The following is a 20,039-nucleotide window of genomic DNA, read 5'->3' as shown; positions in this document are numbered from 1 at the left end:
AATATTTGATGTTTAACAAGTTTGGATTTTCAATATTTCAAATAAAATAGCTGAAAGTTCAAAAACAACAAAGCCGACACAGACATGCATATCGATATGAGTAATTGGATTGCGCTTGCAATCGTACAAATCATCCGCTATCTCGACCTTGATCAATCACGCACTCTCTCATCCTTCTGCAGCGGCACGTTCAACCGATGTAGATCGCAACATCAGCATGGACGATTCGGACTGCACTGGAGAGCTCCCGAGAAACGAGTGAGCCGTCCGGCGATGCTCCCTGGCTTTGCTTTGATCACATCATACCTGGAGTGCTTTCCCTGGTACTTATGTCCTGACTGAATGAAGAACGCCCCACTCTTGAACTCGTCGTCTTCGGATGTCCAGATCCAGTTCTTCCATTCGGATTCCGGTGCGTACTCCCTGTGGGTCACCTGCATCGCATATAGATAGATAGATAGATAGATATATGTGGTTGTTCGTCGCCATGGATACTCAAAACTGTGCAATGTATGCGCGCGTCATGAATACCTCCTTGGCGAATTGGATTGGTGGACCCACGAATCGGTTGCCCTGGCTGATGATGGTGGGATGCTGGCTGCCGCCGACAGCGTACATCATCCAGTGGGTGTAGTCGTTGTTCACTACATGGAAGAAGCCCCATCGGCACCTGCGCGAGGAGGGGGGGACAAGTTACTCTAATTAGTTGCGGCACAGGGCATCCGGTTCTCCCTGCGTAACGAGGAGGCTCTTCTCTCACCTGGGCATCCTCTGCACAAGGCCTTTCCCGAAGTGGTTGTAGGCAACAGTGACCTGCATCACAGCGTCCTCCTGGCTCTTGTCGCTGGCACCCAACAAGATCACCTGTAACCAAGCAGACGGCGATATAAGGAATGGAAGAAACAGGAGGAGGAAGACGTGCGGCTATTATCATGTGGTGAGCCGGGTTCCAAAATTTACGTCGTTATGGCGGGTAAGGTGGCAGTTGGAAATGGTGATGGCGGTGGACGCTTTGACGGCATCGATGAGGCCGTCGGCGCAGTTTGACATGGAGAGATGGTCGACCCAGACGTGGGAGGCGCCGAAGATGCTGACGCCGTCGCCGTCGCTTCGCGTCCTTATCCCCCAGTGCCCCTCGGAGTCCCTGATGTTGCCACCGGCGCCGGGCTTGATGTCGTGAATGTGGAGGTTGTGAACGATGACATGCTTCACGAACTGGATGGTGAGGCCGGCACCGTAGGCGATGTGAACGTTCGCCCCCCGACCGTCGATGGTCTTGTAGTTGTTGATCATCAGCTCCTGTTGGAGCTTGATGACCATGTCACGGGCGAAGATGATCCAGAGTGGCCTGTCGCGGGTCACGCCGTAGCGGAGGGTGCCTGGCCGGGGGTCCAGGAGGTTGTCGTCCGAAGGATTTGTAACCACATAAATCGAACCACTCAAGCCGCCTTCGGCGTGGCGGCCGAAGCCCTTGGCGCACTTGGCCAGAAGCTTGCGGTTGCTCGCCCAATCGCTCCTGCACCTCCAGCACCGGTCGATCGGGTTTGTGGCAATGCATTTTCGGCCTTTTCCTTTTCCATGGCGAAGGCTCCTCCTGGTGCTGTTGAAGACCCTGCACGAGTTACCGACCACCCAAAATGGTATCACTCGTCCATGCGCATCACAGTTTTTGGAGTCGATGGCTATGACCATTGCGACGTGAACAATCACGTGAAGCAAACAAAAAGCGTGGTGTTGGTCGCCTACAATTGATGGACGGGGGCAGAGAAACAGAGGACTTACTGGAAGATGTCGGGGGTGTTGAAGTGGTTGACGACGGATTCCGGTTCGGAAACGTAGGCCTGCATGATATTGGAGAGTGCCTCGGCTTCCCTCTTCACCCAGTACTCATCGTAGTCCGTGATGTTGGTGTTGGAGGAGGCAGCAGAGGCTAGGAAGAGGAGGGAGTAGAACAAGTACCCAAGGCAGAACTCCATTTGATTCGGCACCTCCTTGCTGCTGCTCCTTCCCGACGAAGGAGAAACCAACCAAGGGCCACGGGTATGCTCACCCTCTCGGCCTGCGATGGGGTCTGCAATGGTTGGGTGGCTTATAAAAAGAGTGGAGGCAGCCTGTTTAAGTGTTTGCCGGCGAAAAGAGAGGATAGCCGCACCCGCCGCCCCCGCCATGCGGTGGTCTTGACGGAATGGGGCAGAAACAACGGACAGGTGGTTACGGTGGCCACACGTCTGATAGCAAGAGAAACAAAGAGAGAGAGAGAGAGAGACAGAGTATATATATATATATATATATATATATATATATATACAATGCTTTGATAGATAGGTTAAAAACACTATAACTGATTGCAATTCTTATACCTTCACCAAGGTTGCGTTCAAACCAAACCCACCCGGAACTAGAATCAAATCTGAACCGCCACCATATGGTTCGGTTGTAGTTATGATTCCTATGAATTGAGATCGGAATCCTTGATTCCAATTTCAAACCAACTAAATAAATAAAAAAATAGAAAAAATAAACGATAATTAGGTTCCATAGTATAGTAGCTAATACATTAGATTTAAAATCTTCTGACTTGGGTTTAAATATTTGTGGAATAATTTATTTTAAAAAAAAGAAAATTAGTGGATTAAATTAAAATCAGAACTAAAGCGGTTTAAAGTCGATTTGATTTGATTTGGCCTCCAAATTTGGTGGAACCAAAATCATGATCGATTTTATATACAAAGGGATTTAACCCACCATTCAAAAGTACGATGATAATTAATTTATCCCATCGATTAGTTGAGAGGTTGTAACGTACGATGATATTTAAAAAATTTTGATAAATAAAAATCACTCTTTTATATAAATTTAACACTTAAAAAAAAAAACTCATGTTTTTTTTCTTCTAGGAATTCAATCAAAGGCATTGGTATAGTTTTTGGTTTTCTGAGTTGAAAATTAATTCGGATCCAACGTAATTTCTTTTTCGAACCGATCTCAATATGAACTCCTCAAAATATTATTTTGGGAGTACTTTCGTCTGTGCTTTTTTGAAGCTTTAAGTCAATAGATCGGATAAGTTAAACAAGTTAAGTTTTAAATGTTCAATATGTAATTGTGCACCCCTTTTATAACAAGTGCTTGGGATCATTAAGCTTGTTCTATGTCGTTTAGACAATGATAAGCATGGAGTTTGATCATAACGATCATATGCTCATTTGGAATCCGAGATTACATAATTCTTATTCACATGACATTTTATCGAGCATAGATGAATGATTCATCACATATAACTTCATTGTGTTGAGCAAGTGGCTATGATACGTCGATCACATGAAATTAATATATTATTTATGTAAAACTAACATGTTAATTGATAAGAGATATTCTGGACAGACGTTACAATCAATGCCATGTACCATCATGCCAATGCCACGTACCACCATGCCAAGTCAATAAAGAGAATACCCTCACACATCAAACCAAATCTTGTACTAGGGGCACTGTACAGTACGATCCGTCCAAGAAAACTCAAGACGACGCCAAACGACGTCGTCCCGTGCGTTCCGGGACGGTGCCATCTCACGCGCCTCGAAACAGCATTGTCCCGCATGTCTCGAACGACGCCGCTCCACATGCCTCCGGACGACAACCATACGAAGGTACCCTCTCACCTCTCGAGAGCTGACCGTCATGCCAAACCCGCGTATGACCGACCCTCGTATAGTAGTATAAAATCCTTGGCCAAGCATCCCGCCAGGGGGAAAAAAAAAAATGAGATCCTACAAACCACTGACTTAATCATCAGAGGGACCAAAGTCGAGGAAGATCCGACGAACATCTTTTCTTTTACGGGAAATCGTCACTGTATGAAGCGAAAGCTCCGCTCACGCCCCTGACGTCAATCATCAGGGTAACGATTGAGTGGTCCCGAGGACCAGCTGAGACGCCCGGAGATTCCTGACATCGTCCCGTGGACCAAGCTGTGCTAACTCACCATCCACGGTGTATTAGTTCATCAACATTAATCATATAAAATCAGTAATTTTGTAGAATACATGACATTGATAGGTTAGTTACGTCATTTTTAATATATATATATATATATATATATATATATATATATATATATATATATATATATATATATATGCCTTTCATGATTGCTAAGTTGATCGACTTATTTTTTTCTTTTTAAAAGATAAGAAAATCCAATTAAAAGATGAGACGATAACAACTCCGCATCGAAACATCGACTATGGGAGTCGGTTATACTACTAAAAATAAAATGATTTGATGCTTCCAACAAATGACGCCAACTAATTTATCACGATATTTTTCGCACGAAAACATGGAAATAATATAATCAAAGAAACTATGCATTTCTCTAAGGATCGTCGGAATTCCCCACAACCGGAGGCTGCGAACACAGCACGTGGCAATGTGGTCCTACGCGAGACCCCACCGCCTTCGAGTAAGTGACATGGAATACGAGAGACTAGTAGAACGACATAATATGCGGACGTCCGCAGTTACAAGTTCTAACCATCCCCTCACCTCCGCGGCAACCCCCAGCCGAACCCTAGAGGCTTGAGGCCTAAATCTTTTCCTTTCTCCGGTCCATGGTCCATCCATTTCGATCACGAAGTGAATCGGACTCGGAGAGTGTGACAGAGAGAAATTGATTCGAGCTACGATGTCTGCTCTCGTTCGATTTTCGAGAGCGGCGAGGTCGAAGCTTAGATGCAATCTTCTTCGTCATCCCTATCCATGCATCCGTCCTTCATCTGTGCTTGGCGTTGATGCATCCCTCCTTCATCTGTGCCTGGACGAGCGCAGTTTCTGTTCACAATCTCGACACGACAATCGAGACGGTGGCATCGATCTGAGCCAATACTCGCCGGAAAAAATCCGAAACTTCTCCATCATCGCTCATGTCGACCATGGCAAATCGACGCTTGCAGATCGGCTTTTGGAGCTCACGCAGACCATCAAGCGGGGGCACGGGCAGGCGCAGTACCTCGACAAGCTTCAGGTTAGGTGCCAAGCATGAAAAAAAAGGGAGCTATTTTGTGTGTGTTGTTTTCCAGCCGGCTTTGGATGTTTGAAACAGGACTTTGTTCTGGAATTTTTGGTTATTGCTGTGAAGTTTCTTTAGAAAGTAATCAGAGTTCTATTACTATTGGTTAAATTTGTTGTTCATGATGATGGCATGATAAGTTTAATTAATGCTTTTACCGTAGTTTTTAGCCACTTCTAGTCCCTGAGAAACAGCTAAAGTTCACTTTTTAGGTAGAAGGGGAAAATAAACATACGAAACCTGTGTAAAGAGGAACATTATAGACACATTTCTTGGTACACAGTAGAGAAAGATTTCCCAAGTTTGATAAAAAAAAGAAAAGAGAGAAAGCCTATTTCTTTGCATCCTGAGGCTGATGCTATATCATGATTTAGATATGTTGGCCTTTTCAATCTCTTTGGATATGCATATGATGCTACCATGGGCCTCATTTTATTGACATCAAAATGTCATTTGCAGATTTTATATATTAAAATAATATATCTTCTTGGACACTATATTTTCTTTTTTTCCTTGCATATTATATAGGTATGAGAAGCACAACTTTGTGTATTATACTAGGAAAATAAATGAGCCAAGAAAAGATTCCAACTTGAACTACATACTTAATAAGGCTGCAAAAAATGAGTTGCATAAAAGCTGTGACAATAGACATCATGAGTAGGAAGGCACAATGTGTGAATCATTTGTTGGCTTAGCTGATGCTATCGTAGCCATATTGATCTTGCAATGTGGTTTATGAATGAGATTGGTCAGGTCGACCTTGAAACCCCCAATCATTTTGGGGATCAGCCGGTCCCAGCTGACTTCTTGTGGGTCGATTACTATCAATTTTGGCCACATACAGCGCCTTCCTTGTTGGTCTTACTGGTTATTGGTAGTCTTTGCCGGTTCTGACATATATCTATTGATTCTGATCTTCTCTCGACCAATTTAAGCTGGTCGAAATCAAGTTCCAATTGATTCTAGCTGCTGATCGCAGTGGATGTCCGATCGGCTTCAAATAATCTCCGATGAATCCTGATCAACTTTTGTTCCTAACTGATTTCCCATCATTCAAAGAAAGGAAAATCTACTCCCTTGATCAATTTGATTTGCTTGGATGATCTTTCTGATTCGGTTATCTAAATCCCACTGCTAATCTCAAAAATACTTTGTTCAGACTGAGCAAATGAAATTACCAAAATTTGTGAAGTTCTCTGATACTATTATCCTTATATTGAGATGATAAATCATAGATTAAGCATGTTATTCATCAAGGAGTGATCCTTTTTTTCTCTCAAATCACCATTCTTGTTATGGAGCTTAAAGAATTTAGTACCTAACTTAAATCACTTTTACAACAGAATTTGGGAGTAATTAAGAATCTGATGGTTCATTTGAAAATTCAAGACATGTTTTTTCCAAAGTTATAGTCTATTTGTGTTTTCTTATGTTCTAGCCCCTGATATAATCGACATATTTCATTCTAAGTTATGTTGTATCTTTGTGTAGGTAGAAAGAGAGAGAGGTATAACGGTCAAAGCACAAACAGCAGCTATGTTCCATCGGCATTCATTTGGTCATCCTGATGCATGTGACTCGCAAACTGCACCTTGTTTTTTGTTAAACCTGATAGACACCCCTGGTCATGTGGATTTTAGCTATGAAGTATCAAGATCACTCGCAGCTTGCCAGGGTGCACTTTTAGTTGTTGATGCTGCTCAGGGAATTCAAGCACAGACAGTTGCTAATTTTTATCTTGCCTTTGAATCAAACTTAAGTATTATCCCCGTGATAAACAAAATTGATCAGCCTACTGCTGATCCAGATCGTGTTAAAGCTCAGTTGAAGTCCTTGTTTGACCTTGATCCTAAAGATGTCCTTTTAACTTCTGCAAAAACTGGACAAGGGCTTGAGCAAGTCCTGCCTGCTGTTATAGAGCGTATACCTCCTCCCCCTGGAAAATGTGATTCACCTTTGCGAATGCTTTTGTTAGATTCTTATTATTATGAATACAAAGGTGTAATCTGCCATGTTGCTGTGGTTGATGGCACTTTACGCAAAGGGGACAAGATTGCATCTACTGCAACTGGTCAGAGTTATGAAGTGATAGATGTTGGAATAATGCATCCTGAGCTTACACCAACTGGAATGCTTTTCACTGGACAAGTTGGTTATGTTGTTAGTGGCATGCGTTCTACAAAAGAGGCACGTGTTGGTGATACGCTTTATCATGCCAAAAGTGTTGTAACTCCTCTTCCAGGTTTCATTAACTACATGTAGCTTTTGTCCAGAGAATTATTTTCTTTGTCATATGCTGATCCTAGATTTATGTAGCTCGTTATTGCCTAAATCTCATTGTTCTTCATCTGTAGTTTCTTTATTACATTCTCTTGCTTGTGATATCTCTTAATTCTTAGGCCTTACAAATCATTGTCTTTCAGGTTTCAAGCCTGCAAAACACATGGTTTTTTCAGGCCTTTATCCGGCTAATGGATCTGATTTTGAAGCCCTTAATCATGCAATAGAGCGATTAACTTGCAATGATGCTAGTGTGTCAGTTGCCAAAGAGTCTAGTACTGCACTTGGCCTGGGGTTCAGGTATCAGTTCTCTCCGTATTCCCTGGATCTTTAGCTTGTCACCTCAGCGTTGTGAGTTCTACAAGCTAAAGGGTTCATATTATGACAAATTGGCATTTGTTGCAACTCCTATATCTTATGGCAGTTTCTTTGCAGGTGTGGGTTTTTAGGTTTACTTCACATGGATGTCTTTCATCAGCGGCTTGAACAAGTATATGTTTCCATTCTATAATTTCCATTTTGTGGCATTTCAGGTTCTATAGATATGTCAGCTACTGTTTTACTAGTAAACTTATCTACGAGAATATGACATACTTCTAGGTACTTTGATTTCAAGGATTTAGTGTTAGGGATGACTGGAGAGCATTAACACAAACTGAATCATGGCCATCCTTCCTTCTGATGTTGGTTGCCAATATCTGGGATCTACCACATGATTTGGCCTAAATACCAATCCTAAAATGTAGTTAAATTGATGAAATATGTTCTTTTCCTGTACCCATTGTAGTTTTTTATAGGCTTTTTACTGTTTGGCATGGAATGATGTATTCATATTTTGAAACTAAATCTTTTGATGATTTCTAATTTCTGTTTCCCTATTTTTTGGGACTGATATGTTCCTTCTTTAGGTATCTGTAACCATGTCAAATCTACATCCAAGTCTTGATGATTTCTAATTTCTGTTTCCCTATGTTTTAGGACTGATATGTTTTGTTGATTGGACAATCTTAATATGCTCCTAGCCTTATCTGTCTATATCTTTACTTTGATGTGGTTTACGTTGATGAGTTTTTGACTTTTCTACACTTGATTAGATGTTTGTTATACTATTTCTGAAGTGCTTCTCAACATTGCCTTCATTGTCACTGCTTTTGTAGGAGTATGGAGCTCAGCTCATATCGACAGTACCAACTGTACCTTATATATTCGAGTATTCGGATGGCAGGTGATGTTTGTGTAAAGAGTTAATCACGTCATTAATGTGATCACCATCTAACTTTATTTGCTTTATCAGTAAGGTACAAGTTCAAAATCCTGCTGCACTGTCTTCAAATCCTGGAAAGCGTGTTACTGCTTGCTGGGAACCTTCTGTTATTGCTACCATTATTATTCCTAGTGAGTAAGCCCTGCTTCCTTGTACTGCTACTTCATAACAACAACTCTGTCCTGGATGAGGAGCTCGAAGTTCATTACTTTTTTAATCTATGTTCAGGTATGTTGGGCCTGTAATTACACTTTGTTCAGAAAGGAGAGGAGAGCAGCTCGAATATTCATTTATTGACAGGTAATTTTTGGCCAACACCATTTGTTAAGTTGGTAGTCTGTCAGTTTTCAATTAATATTCCGTTTGCCATGCAGTCAGAGAGCACTTATGAAGTACCGACTGCCACTAAGGGAAATTATTGTGGACTTCTACAATGAATTGAAAAGTATAACATCTGGATATGCTACATTTGACTATGAGGATTCTGAGTAAGTGCTGGTTATTTGTCATCTCAGATATTATTAGTTACATAACAGTTTGTATAGCAGACTACCAGTTTTATAGGTCAATTGATTGTTTTTGTTCTTTTGAGATGCTAATCAAAAAATTGATTCAAAAATCTTGATCGCATCCGCTGTCTTATGCTATAGTTGACAATATTCATTGGTTAGTCACTTGTGTACTGTCACATCCTGAATTTTTTTTTTTTTTTCATAAATTTTCACACAGGCCAAATAAATAAACATCACTTTATTCATCATATATAACCATTTATTACAATTCATTTATTCATCAAATTACAAGTAGAAAAGTTAACTTCAAGAGTCATCCAAGTGGCTCTACCTAGCGGTAGAGGAAAGTTCGCTCTCCATTGGAATCTGACTTAGTACTAGAGGGAGGCTGCTCTGAAAATCAAAAACAAAGAAAATTCAGCAACGCTGAGTAGGAACCCCAAAAGTCAAATCAAGATGAATACATGATCAAAATTCAATCAATCATCCCATTGGCGTATATCAAGTACCCGAAGGAGCACTCCCCCAACAGCGGATGGAGAGGCTTTATCCTACGGGATGAGTTTGTGTTCTCCCAACAGCGGATGGAGGCAAACTCATATCACACTCCCAACAGCGGATGGAGTGGTGTCCCACACCCGCCAAAGTGGGGACACGTTCCTCCCAACAGCGGATGGAGGAACCGTCCAGCCGCCACGTCTGACGGCCCGCTAATCCCCGAAGGGAATCGCCCTACCTGCTCTCGGCAGGAATATAATCTCACACTGGTCATATCCATTTCGGGATGAAATAACATATTTAAAACGTCTCTTTCAAAAATCATCAATATCAAATAATATAAATTAACCCTCAATTGACTTGAACTCTAGTTTAATCGATTCAATTGAACTCGATTTACTAGAGCCTAACTGAACTGATCTCTAATCCTTATTTAACTGGTCTGGAACCACCCTAGACTAGTATAATTTAGACTAGATTAAGTTCAATTTAGGTTAAACTAACTTGAATAAGTCAATCAATTCGGAATCACCCTGAATTGATCTAGACTAATCAAGTATAGTTTAATTCAATCAATATTTGGGCTCAAGTTCAACAATAATATTGGGCTAGATTGAGCCAGTCCATCTATTGGTCATGTGCATTATATATGATTGAGCATGCATTACATAAAACTGATCCAGCCTTAGCCCATGGACTAGTCATAGCATATACCCATTAACAACATATATGAAAACATAATAATGCATTAAAATATAGATGAAGAGAAAAGTTTTAATACAAAGAAATAACATTCTCAATTTGACTAGAAATCATAAGACATTAAAAGAGGGACTAGGAGATAAGTTTTTAACACAAGGAAATAGCTTTCTAAATTCAAATAAAAATCATGTTTTCAACACATAAAATTTCAACATATTCTAGTCATATTTTAAATCATTCAGAATAATATATTTTAAAATTCAGATCAAAGAATATCAAAAAGGGATTTTAGATAACATATTCTAGTCTAACAAGATTTTAATCCAGATAAGATTAAAGATAAACTGTAATACAGAAAATATATCATATAAAACATATACCTTTTTAACATATTTAATTCTACAATAAAAACCTTAATCATGGGTCAGAGAATATTTTGAAAACTTTAACTGATTACTTTAATACAAAAAAATTTGACATTTAAAGAATTGATACACATTTTTCAAACTATAAAACTTTCAACATTTAAAGAATCAAAATAAAAGCTAAAACTTTTAAGAAAGGTAGGGAAAACCTACCTCTTGTCAATAGGGTGTAACTCCTCGTTCTCTTGTCAACAGGGTGTAACTCCTTGTTCCTCCCGCTGTCAGGCTCGACTAGGTGAGGAACGAAGGAGAGAGAGATCCCTCCCCTTTAAATAGGAGGTGAGCCTCTATTAAGGGAAATAAATTTTAATTTTTGTATTTATTTAATATAAATTATTTCCATTTAATATACTACCAAATATGATATCATCATATTTGGAATACTTACTAGTTATTTCCTTAATTCATATCAACAAACAAGGAAGTAGATTAGGATTTCCTTAAATTATAATAACAAGTAAGGAAAGAAAATCAATTCCTAACTTAAATATTTGATGTGATTACATTTCTCCCCTCCTATAGGAAATTTGGTCCCCAAATTTAGCTTACCTTAATAGAATAGATGAGGATACTGCTCTTGCATATCTTCTTCTCTTTCCCATGTTGCCTCTTGGTCTGAATGGTGTTGCCAACAAATCTTTACCAAAGGTATAATTTTGTTCCTTAGAACATGTTCTTTTCTTTCCAAGATCTGGGTTGGTTGTTCTCTAAAAGTGGCATCATCTCGTAATTGTAGAGGTTGGTAAGATATGACATGTGATGGATCCCTGATATATCTTCGAAGCATAGACACATGAAATACATTATGGATACTAGCTAAAGCTGGGGGCAATGCCAATCTGTATGCTACAGGCCTAACCTTTTGTAAGATCTCAAATGGGCCAATAAATCTTGGGGCTAACTTTCCCCTTTGACCATACCTCATAACTCCCTTGGTTGGCGACACCTTTAAGAAGATGTGCTCACCAATTTCGAACTCTAGATCTCTTCGTCTTCGATCTGCATAACTTTTCTGACGACTTTGAGCTGTTAATAATCTTTGGTATATAATTCGAATATTATCAACATCTTTTTGAATTAATTGAGGCCCCAAAAGCTTCCGTTCTCCCATCTCATCCCAATATACAGGTGATCTATACTTTCTTCCATAAAGAGCTTCAAATGGAGCCATCTGTATGCTAGAGTGGTAACTATTATTATAAGAAAACTCAATTAGATGCAAGTACATATCCCAACTCCCACCAAAGTCTAAAGCACATGCTCTTAAGAGATCTTCAAGAGTTTGTATTGTCCTTTCAGATTGGCCATCAGTTTGGGGGTGAAAAGCTGTACTAAATTTTAACTGCGTGCCCAAAGATTTTTATAGACTTCCCCAAAATTTAGAGGTGAATCTTGGATCTCTATCTGAGATAATGCTAACTGGCACCCCATGATATCGAATGATTTCCTTAATATATAAGCTTGCTAGTTTATCCAATGAATACTTCTTGTTAATAGGAAGGAAGTGAGCAGATTTAGTAAGTCTGTCTACTATTACCCAAATTCCATCATATCCTTTCACAGTCTTGGGTAATCCTGTCACAAAATCCATAGTGACTTGCTCCCACTTCCATTCAGGAATCGAAATCCTTTGCAACTTTCCCGCAGGTACTCGATGTTCTATCTTCACCTGTTGACATATCAGACATTTAGAAACAAACTCTGCTATATCTCTCTTCATACCACGCCACCAATAGTTTTGGCGTAAATCTCGATACATCTTAGTAGTCCCGGGATGGATATTAAATTTTGATCTATGTGCCTCCTCTAATAATTGCATCTTTACTGGATGGCTTTCGGGAACACAAAGTCGATTGTGGAATGTAATAGAACCATCTTCGGCTTGGAGGAATTCAGATCTAGATCCTTGAGCTATGTCCTTAACTATCATTTGAAGATATGTATCTTCCTTCTGATTTTCTTTAACCTTTTCCACCAAATATGATTGTGCCATCAGACACGCAAGAAAACCTTTATTTGTCTCCGATAAAAGTTTAAGTTTTAAGTCTGCCAACTCCGTCATCATAGAATTCCTTTGAATATTCATATGGGCTACAAGACTGTAGGTATTTCTGCTTAAGGCATCAGCAACTACATTAGCTTTCCCAGGATGGTAGTTGATATTAAAATCATAATCCTTTAGAAAGTCCAACCACCTTCTTTGTCTCATATTTAAATCTTTCTGTGTGAAAATATATTTGAGACTCTTATGATCTGTGAAGATTTCGAAAGTCTGTCCATATAGATAATGCCTCCAAATTTTCAGTGCAAAAATGATAGCTGCTAGCTCTAAGTCATGAGTAGGATAGTTCTTTTCATGAGGCTTTAATTGCCTCGATGCATAAGCAACTACCCTCTCGTTTTGCATTAGAATGCAACCAAGCCCTTGTAGTGAGGCATCACTATACACTACAAAACCTTCTCCCCCTGAAGGAATCACCAAGATAGGAGCACTGGTTAATTTCTTCTTCAATTCTTGAAAACTTTGTTGACATTTATCATCCCATATGAATTTTATGTTCTTTTGTGTCAACTTGGTCAATGGTGCTGCTATTTTTGAAAAGCCTTTTACGAATCTTCTATAGTATCCAGCCAAACCCAAGAAGCTTCTAATCTCTGAAACATTAGAAGGCTGCTTCCATTTTATCACAGCTTCAATCTTGTGAGGGTCAACAGATATGCCAATGCTCGAAATTACATGACCGAGAAACATAATTTCATTGAGCCAAAAGTTACATTTACTTAACTTGGCATATAGTTTCTCTCGCCTTAGGACTTCCAGAACTGTCTTAAGATGGTGTTCATGCTCTGCTATGCTTTTGGAGTAGATCAAGATATCATCAATAAACACAATTACAAATTTATCGAGATAAGGGTGGAACACTCTATTCATGAGATCCATGAAGGCAGCTGGTGCATTTGTGAGTCCAAAAGGCATTACTAAGAATTCATAATGACCATATCTTGTTCTAAAGGCAGTTTTCTGTATGTCTCCTTCCCTTATCTTTAGTTGATGATACCCGGATCTCAAATCAATCTTTGAGTATACCTGAGTACCTTGAAGTTGATCAAATAGGTCATCTATTCGGGGAAGGGGATATTTATTCTTTATGGTCACTTAAGTTGTCTATAATCGATGTATAGTCGCATAGATCCATCTTTCTTCTTCACAAATAGGATAGGGGCACCCCAAGGTGATACACTGGATCGAATAAAACCCTTATCCAAATGCTCTTGGATCTGTTTCTTTAACTCCTCCAACTCAATTGGTGTCATTATATACGGAGGTTTAGAAATAGGTGCAGTGCCAGGTAAGATCAATTGTAAATTCAATCTATCTATTTTGTAGTAGTGCAAGTAGATTTTCGGGAAAAACATCTGGAAAATCCCGTACAATGGGGATGTCTTTTAATACTGGCTTCTTAGATTCTTCTCAAAAAATAAAGGTCAAGTATCCCTGACATCCTTTGAGTAATAATTGGGTAGCACTCAAAGCTGAAATAATATAAGGGAACTTTTCCTGAATCCCAATGAACTTGAAAGATGGTTGATCTAAGGGTGAAAAAGTAATAGTCTTCCGGAAACAATCGACACTTGCATGGTATGTTGAAAGTCAGTCCAAACCCAAGATAACATCGAAATCTTGAAATTCTAGTATAATAAGATCTACTAGCAAATCATGACCTTTAATAGTGATAACATAGTTTCTATATATCTGATCAACTGTCAAAGAGTTTCCAACTTATTATTTGTATGAACACCTCTCCGAGTGCGTACACTAGTAGCATTACGACCATGAGCACCCCGAGTGATAAAACCACTAATCTTTGGAATTTGCTCTATTACTCTTATAATAGGTTAAAGACAATCATTGGTTAAAGTCAATCAAGGGACCTAATACACCTACAGGCCCTAGACCATGCTCTGATACCATAAAAATTGTCACATCCTGAATTTTTTTTTTTTTTTCATAAATTTTCACACAGGCCAAATAAATAAACATCACTTTATTCATCATATATAACCATTTATTACAATTCATTTATTCATCAAATTACAAGTAGAAAAGTTAACTTCAAGAGTCATCCAAGTGGCTCTACCTAGCGGTAGAGGAAAGTTCGCTCTCCATTGGAATCTGACTTAGTACTAGAGGGAGGCTGCTCTGAAAATCAAAAACAAAGAAAATTCAGCAACGCTGAGTAGGAACCCCAAAAGTCAAATCAAGATGAATACATGATCAAAATTCAATCAATCATCCCATTGGCGTATATCAAGTACCCGAAGGAGCACTCCCCCAACAGCGGATGGAGAGGCTTTATCCTACGGGATGAGTTTGTGTTCTCCCAACAGCGGATGGAGGCAAACTCATATCACACTCCCAACAGCGGATGGAGTGGTGTCCCACACCCGCCAAAGTGGGGACACGTTCCTCCCAACAGCGGATGGAGGAACCGTCCAGCCGCCACGTCTGACGGCCCGCTAATCCCCGAAGGGAATCGCCCTACCTGCTCTCGGCAGGAATATAATCTCACACTGGTCATATCCATTTCGGGATGAAATAACATATTTAAAACGTCTCTTTCAAAAATCATCAATATCAAATAATATAAATTAACCCTCAATTGACTTGAACTCTAGTTTAATCGATTCAATTGAACTCGATTTACTAGAGCCTAACTGAACTGATCTCTAATCCTTATTTAACTGGTCTGGAACCACCCTAGACTAGTATAATTTAGACTAGATTAAGTTCAATTTAGGTTAAACTAACTTGAATAAGTCAATCAATTCGGAATCACCCTGAATTGATCTAGACTAATCAAGTATAGTTTAATTCAATCAATATTTGGGCTAAAGTTCAACAATAATATTGGGCTAGATTGAGCCAGTCCATCTATTGGTCATGTGCATTATATATGATTGAGCATGCATTACATAAAACTGATCCAGCCTTAGCCCATGGACTAGTCATAGCATATACCCATTAACAACATATATGAAAACATAATAATGCATTAAAATATAGATGAAGAGAAAAGTTTTAATACAAAGAAATAACATTCTCAATTTGACTAGAAATCATAAGACATTAAAAGAGGGACTAGGAGATAAGTTTTTAACACAAGGAAATAGCTTTCTAAATTCAAATAAAAATCATGTTTTCAACACATAAAATTTCAACATATTCTAGTCATATTTTAAATCATTCAGAATAATATATTTTAAAATTCAGATCAAAGAATATCAAAAAGGGATTTTAGATAACATATTCTAGTCTAACAAGATTTTAATCCAGATAAGATTAAAGATAAACTGTAATACAGAAAATATATCATATAAAACATATACCTTTTTAACATATTTAATTCTACAATAAAAACCTTAATCATGGGTCAGAGAATATTTTGAAAACTTTAACTGATTACTTTAATACAAAAAAATTTGACATTTAAAGAATTGATACACATTTTTCAAACTATAAAACTTTCAACATTTAAAGAATCAAAATAAAAGCTAAAACTTTTAAGAAAGGTAGGGAAAACCTACCTCTTGTCAATAGGGTGTAACTCCTCGTTCTCTTGTCAACAGGGTGTAACTCCTTGTTCCTCCCGCTGCCAGGCTCGACTAGGTGAGGAACGAAGGAGAGAGAGATCCCTCCCCTTTAAATAGGAGGTGAGCCTCTATTAAGGGAAATAAATTTTAATTTTTGTATTTATTTAATATAAATTATTTCCATTTAATATACTACCAAATATGATATCATCATATTTGGAATACTTACTAGTTATTTCCTTAATTCATATCAACAAACAAGGAAGTAGATTAGGATTTCCTTAAATTATAATAACAAGTAAGGAAAGAAAATCAATTCCTAACTTAAATATTTGATGTGATTACATGTACTCCGTTAGTCATTGTACTGCATCTTATATTTTATGTTGAGGTCATTTGTCAGAGAAGCTTCAATAACATACCAGGAGCTGGCTACATAACAGTGACACAGATGTTAAAATTAAATAATAAAAAAAAACTAAGATGTTTAGCTAGTCTTCATTTTATTTGCATGGATGACACTGGATGGTTTTTACTGTTCTACTTGCATGACTGAGTACCTAAGAGGCTTTAATGACTATCTAAGAGGTTTTTACTGTTCTAGATTTATGCTTTAACTTAGATGTTAAAATGAAAAAAAAAAAAACTAACTTAAATGTTTAGCTAGTCTTCATTTTAGTTGCAAGGCTGAAACTGAATGGTTTTTACTGTTCTAGTTGCACGGCTGAGTACCTAAGAGGCTTTTATGTGAGCAACATGTTGCTTCCATTATTAAAGTGGAAAACCTATACCGCTTGACAGCAATCGTATGTCATATAATAAGAATGTTAAGTTGACTTTTTTAAATCCTCAGAAAATAATAAATGACAAAATATTGTCATTTGTTGTTTCAATTCATATCAATCATTTGAATCAGATACCAAACCACATATGACAAGCTTAGATGCTCTGGCATGTCATAATGATCAGTATCTACAATTATTCTTCATTTATTCAAAGGTTTCTGCAAAAAAAAACTAACATTCTCAGTTGCGATTACAGATATCAAAAATCTGATTTAGTTAAACTTGATATCCTTCTTAATGGGCAACCAGTTGATGCTATGGCAGCCATAGTACATAATCTGAAGGCACAAAGGGTTGGACGTGAATTGGTAGATAAACTTAAGAAATTTATAGACAGGTATGGCACTGGATTACATTTGGGAACAATTTGGTTGTGGTGTCTATTGGTGATTCATGCCCTAATACCTTGACATTTTGGCAGGCATATGTTTGAGATAACAATACAAGCTGCAATTGGATCGAAAGTCGTTGCAAGGGAGACGTATGATAATCTCTTCCCACCAATTTAATTTTCTTCGATTTATAATATTGTTGTGGCATGGCAGGTTACATGCTGCAGCATGTCCCCCATGCCATGCTATGTTTTTGTTATGTGCCCCCATAACTATCATATGACTATGAACTTTTCTTTTTATTTTTTATTTTATGAGTATGAACTTGCACTCATCATTTCTTGTGTCAATACCAGCTGTCATGCTACAATTTGCCCAACGTGGATTGGTGCAATTAGTTATAGTAATTATTACAAATTTCCTTTTCTGTCTTTTGCTCATGTGTTTGTGTAATTCATCATATGTATATCCAACATGATGGCATACAATGAAGAAGTTGCTAATGCATAATACTGATTCTTAGATTGAGAACTTAAGACTTGGGTGATGGGATGAAAACAAATTTTACATTCTCACCTTGAACGCATGCATAGTAGTTTGTGCAGCAACTTTTACAGTTTGGGAAAGAAAACTATATCTTATGTGTGTTTTTATGTAGTAATAAGACACTTATTTCACAATATCTTATATTTAGTGGACATTTCTGGTGAAACTCTCTGGTCCTTAATAGGGTGCGAAAAAGGCTGTGGGGAAGAGTGGGGGAGAGAGTGGGTATTCTCTGTCAGGTTTGACATTTTAATCTTCAATGCCTATATATGGGTTGTTTAGATGTTGCAACCTGTGGACTGAAATGCTAGCTTCAACAGTAGGGAATGGGTTGTATCTGTTGCGATGCATGGATTGGATTGATGTGTGCATGTGTGCACATATAAGACAACCATTATTTTACTTCCCAACTGTCCTAGTCTATTGTCCACACTCCCAATCCATTAGATCTGATTGGCACATTGACTACAGTGCCAAAAAAAAAGAAAAGAAAAAAGGAATGAGTGGATGGTCTCGAATAACTTCAGATGACCTTCCTGAGCCACAATATCTCGGGTAGCTAATAGTGCGGTGATCATAGTATCATACAAGCAAGCAAATCTTCGAATCACTATCATTCAAAGCTGTTGTGCAACTCCATTGATTTATTAGGTGTTGTTCAAGCTCATCTTGCTTATTCTCGATAGTAGATGCAATTATCCTACTCTTTCCATTCTTGTCTAGCCATGACTGCAATCTTGACTTCGATAAGGACTCTTTGATTGGCTGTACCTCATTTCAGCCTTTCGGCAATGAGAAAGAATGTCCTAGCAAAATGCTATGGTGGCGATGTTACTCGTAAGAAGAAGCTATTAGAGAAGCAGAAGGAAGGGAAGAAGCGCATGAAGCGTGTGGGATCTGTGGACATACCACAGGAAGCATTCCATGAGCTCTTGAAGATTTCTTGATGGCAGAACAGGTGAGTATGAGGACTCATGTCTTACTTGTATATAATTTGAAGTAGCATGTCATTTGTTGGGTTTTGTTTTCCTAAATTTTTTGTTATACAATGAGATTATAATATCTATTTATTGATGTCATCATCTCCATGATTCTATAAGCAATTTTTAGTTTCGTTTAATGTTTTTTGATCTTGCATTGTACAATTTGGATTATTTCTTAATTTGCCTGGAATATGGATTATCCTAGGATAAGATTAGCAGATTCTAACTCGTTGAATCTTCATATATTCATATGTCATCATGCACATTGGATTCTTCTAATATATCTAATGATAAGAATATAATTCCATAACAAGGCCAATATGCTGATCTTATTGATCTCAGAAGATGCTCTAAAGGAGCCACTCACTTCTGACTATGGAAAAAAGGTCATTTTTTGGTTGGCACTTGTTTATTGGTTATTTATTTGTGCGATATAAAACCTTGTAGAAATGAAGTTTGAGATTCGTCTTAAAAGTTTGAATCCTTGCAAGCACCTTATGTAGTTTGTTGATGCTCCTAAGAAGGCCATTTACAAGAGGTAAATAAGCAAAAAGAAGTCTCTAAATATATAACTTTGTGGGAGGGTGGTGATTTTTTTTTGTTTTTGTGTTTTGCATTCACATGTTGCATGTTTCCCATGGATGAAACCGAACTTAAACACTATGCCACTGACGCTTCGGTGCTTGTTATTTCTTCTTCAGCATTCCGGCTACTAGATTTTCAAATGATGGAACTCAGATGTCAAGGTTTCACGAGGCAGATAACCAGAAGAGAGCGATGAGTAAGCAGCTCCGTGATGCTGCATCAACATTTTTAAAGAGTTTCTTGTTGTAATATGAAGCCTTGATCTTAGAGAATCGGAGTAGCCAAGATATTATAAATTTCAGATCGTAATTGGATGAGTCCTCTCTCTTGTCCAATGATCATATATTTTTTGTGACTTCAATAAGAAAAAAAATATATTTATTTTATGACTATGGCTACTGATT

The 20,039-nt window shown here is 38.3% G+C and overlaps 2 protein-coding genes across 5 annotated transcripts; one reads left to right on the top strand and one right to left on the bottom strand.

The window, feature by feature from the left end:
• Nucleotides 1-197: 197 nt before the first annotated feature.
• Nucleotides 198-2,183, bottom strand: LOC135624217 (pectate lyase-like). Its single transcript, XM_065127635.1, has 5 exons — nt 1,783-2,183; nt 961-1,612; nt 761-864; nt 532-670; nt 198-434 (listed from the first exon to the last, which is right to left on the bottom strand). Exons 1-5 carry the CDS (start codon nt 2,166-2,168, stop codon nt 213-215), a joined length of 1,503 nt encoding a protein of 500 aa, XP_064983707.1. The 5' UTR covers nt 2,169-2,183; the 3' UTR covers nt 198-212.
• Nucleotides 2,184-4,522: 2,339 nt separating this feature from the next.
• Nucleotides 4,523-20,021, top strand: LOC135625158 (translation factor GUF1 homolog, mitochondrial-like). 4 transcript variants are annotated; one of them, XM_065129551.1, is made up of 12 exons: nt 4,523-5,023; nt 6,563-7,313; nt 7,495-7,651; nt 7,787-7,841; nt 8,509-8,576; nt 8,646-8,750; nt 8,844-8,915; nt 8,990-9,103; nt 17,386-17,526; nt 17,611-17,670; nt 18,849-19,025; nt 19,752-20,021. In XM_065129551.1, exons 1-11 carry the CDS (start codon nt 4,685-4,687, stop codon nt 19,012-19,014), a joined length of 2,028 nt encoding a protein of 675 aa, XP_064985623.1. In that variant the 5' UTR covers nt 4,523-4,684; the 3' UTR covers nt 19,015-19,025; nt 19,752-20,021. The 4 variants fall into 4 exon arrangements, 2 of the variants coding, with proteins under 2 accessions (XP_064985623.1, XP_064985624.1); XR_010491921.1 differs by lacking the exons at nt 18,849-19,025; nt 19,752-20,021 and having other exon boundaries at nt 17,439-17,526; nt 17,611-17,633; XR_010491920.1 differs by lacking the exons at nt 17,611-17,670; nt 18,849-19,025; nt 19,752-20,021 and adding an exon at nt 16,381-16,464 and having other exon boundaries at nt 17,386-17,518.
• The last annotated feature ends 18 nt before the right edge of the window (nt 20,022-20,039 follow it).

This window comes from Musa acuminata, chromosome BXJ2-10 (genome assembly GCF_036884655.1).
Source record: "Musa acuminata AAA Group cultivar baxijiao chromosome BXJ2-10, Cavendish_Baxijiao_AAA, whole genome shotgun sequence".
NCBI classification, from domain to species: domain Eukaryota; kingdom Viridiplantae; phylum Streptophyta; class Magnoliopsida; order Zingiberales; family Musaceae; genus Musa; species Musa acuminata.
Note: the sequence above shows the minus strand (reverse complement) of the source record. Positions and strands in the feature narration are given on the sequence as shown.

Bases quoted from the DNA above. Each gene is read 5' to 3' on its own strand.
- LOC135624217 (XM_065127635.1), bottom strand. From the start codon at position 2,168: ATGGCGGGGGCGGCGGGTGCGGCTATCCTCTCTTTTCGCCGGCAAACA. The intron at 865-960 runs GTAAATTTTGGA...GCTTGGTTACAG, and splicing joins ACCTTACCCGCCATAACGAC to GTGATCTTGTTGGGTGCCAG. The intron at 671-760 runs GTGAGAGAAGAG...CTCCTCGCGCAG, and splicing joins CTTGTGCAGAGGATGCCCAG to GTGCCGATGGGGCTTCTTCC.
- LOC135625158 (XM_065129551.1), top strand. From the start codon at position 4,685: ATGTCTGCTCTCGTTCGATTTTCGAGAGCGGCGAGGTCGAAGCTTAGA. The intron at 5,024-6,562 runs GTTAGGTGCCAA...ATCTTTGTGTAG, and splicing joins AGTACCTCGACAAGCTTCAG to GTAGAAAGAGAGAGAGGTAT. The intron at 8,916-8,989 runs GTAATTTTTGGC...TTTGCCATGCAG, and splicing joins GAATATTCATTTATTGACAG to TCAGAGAGCACTTATGAAGT.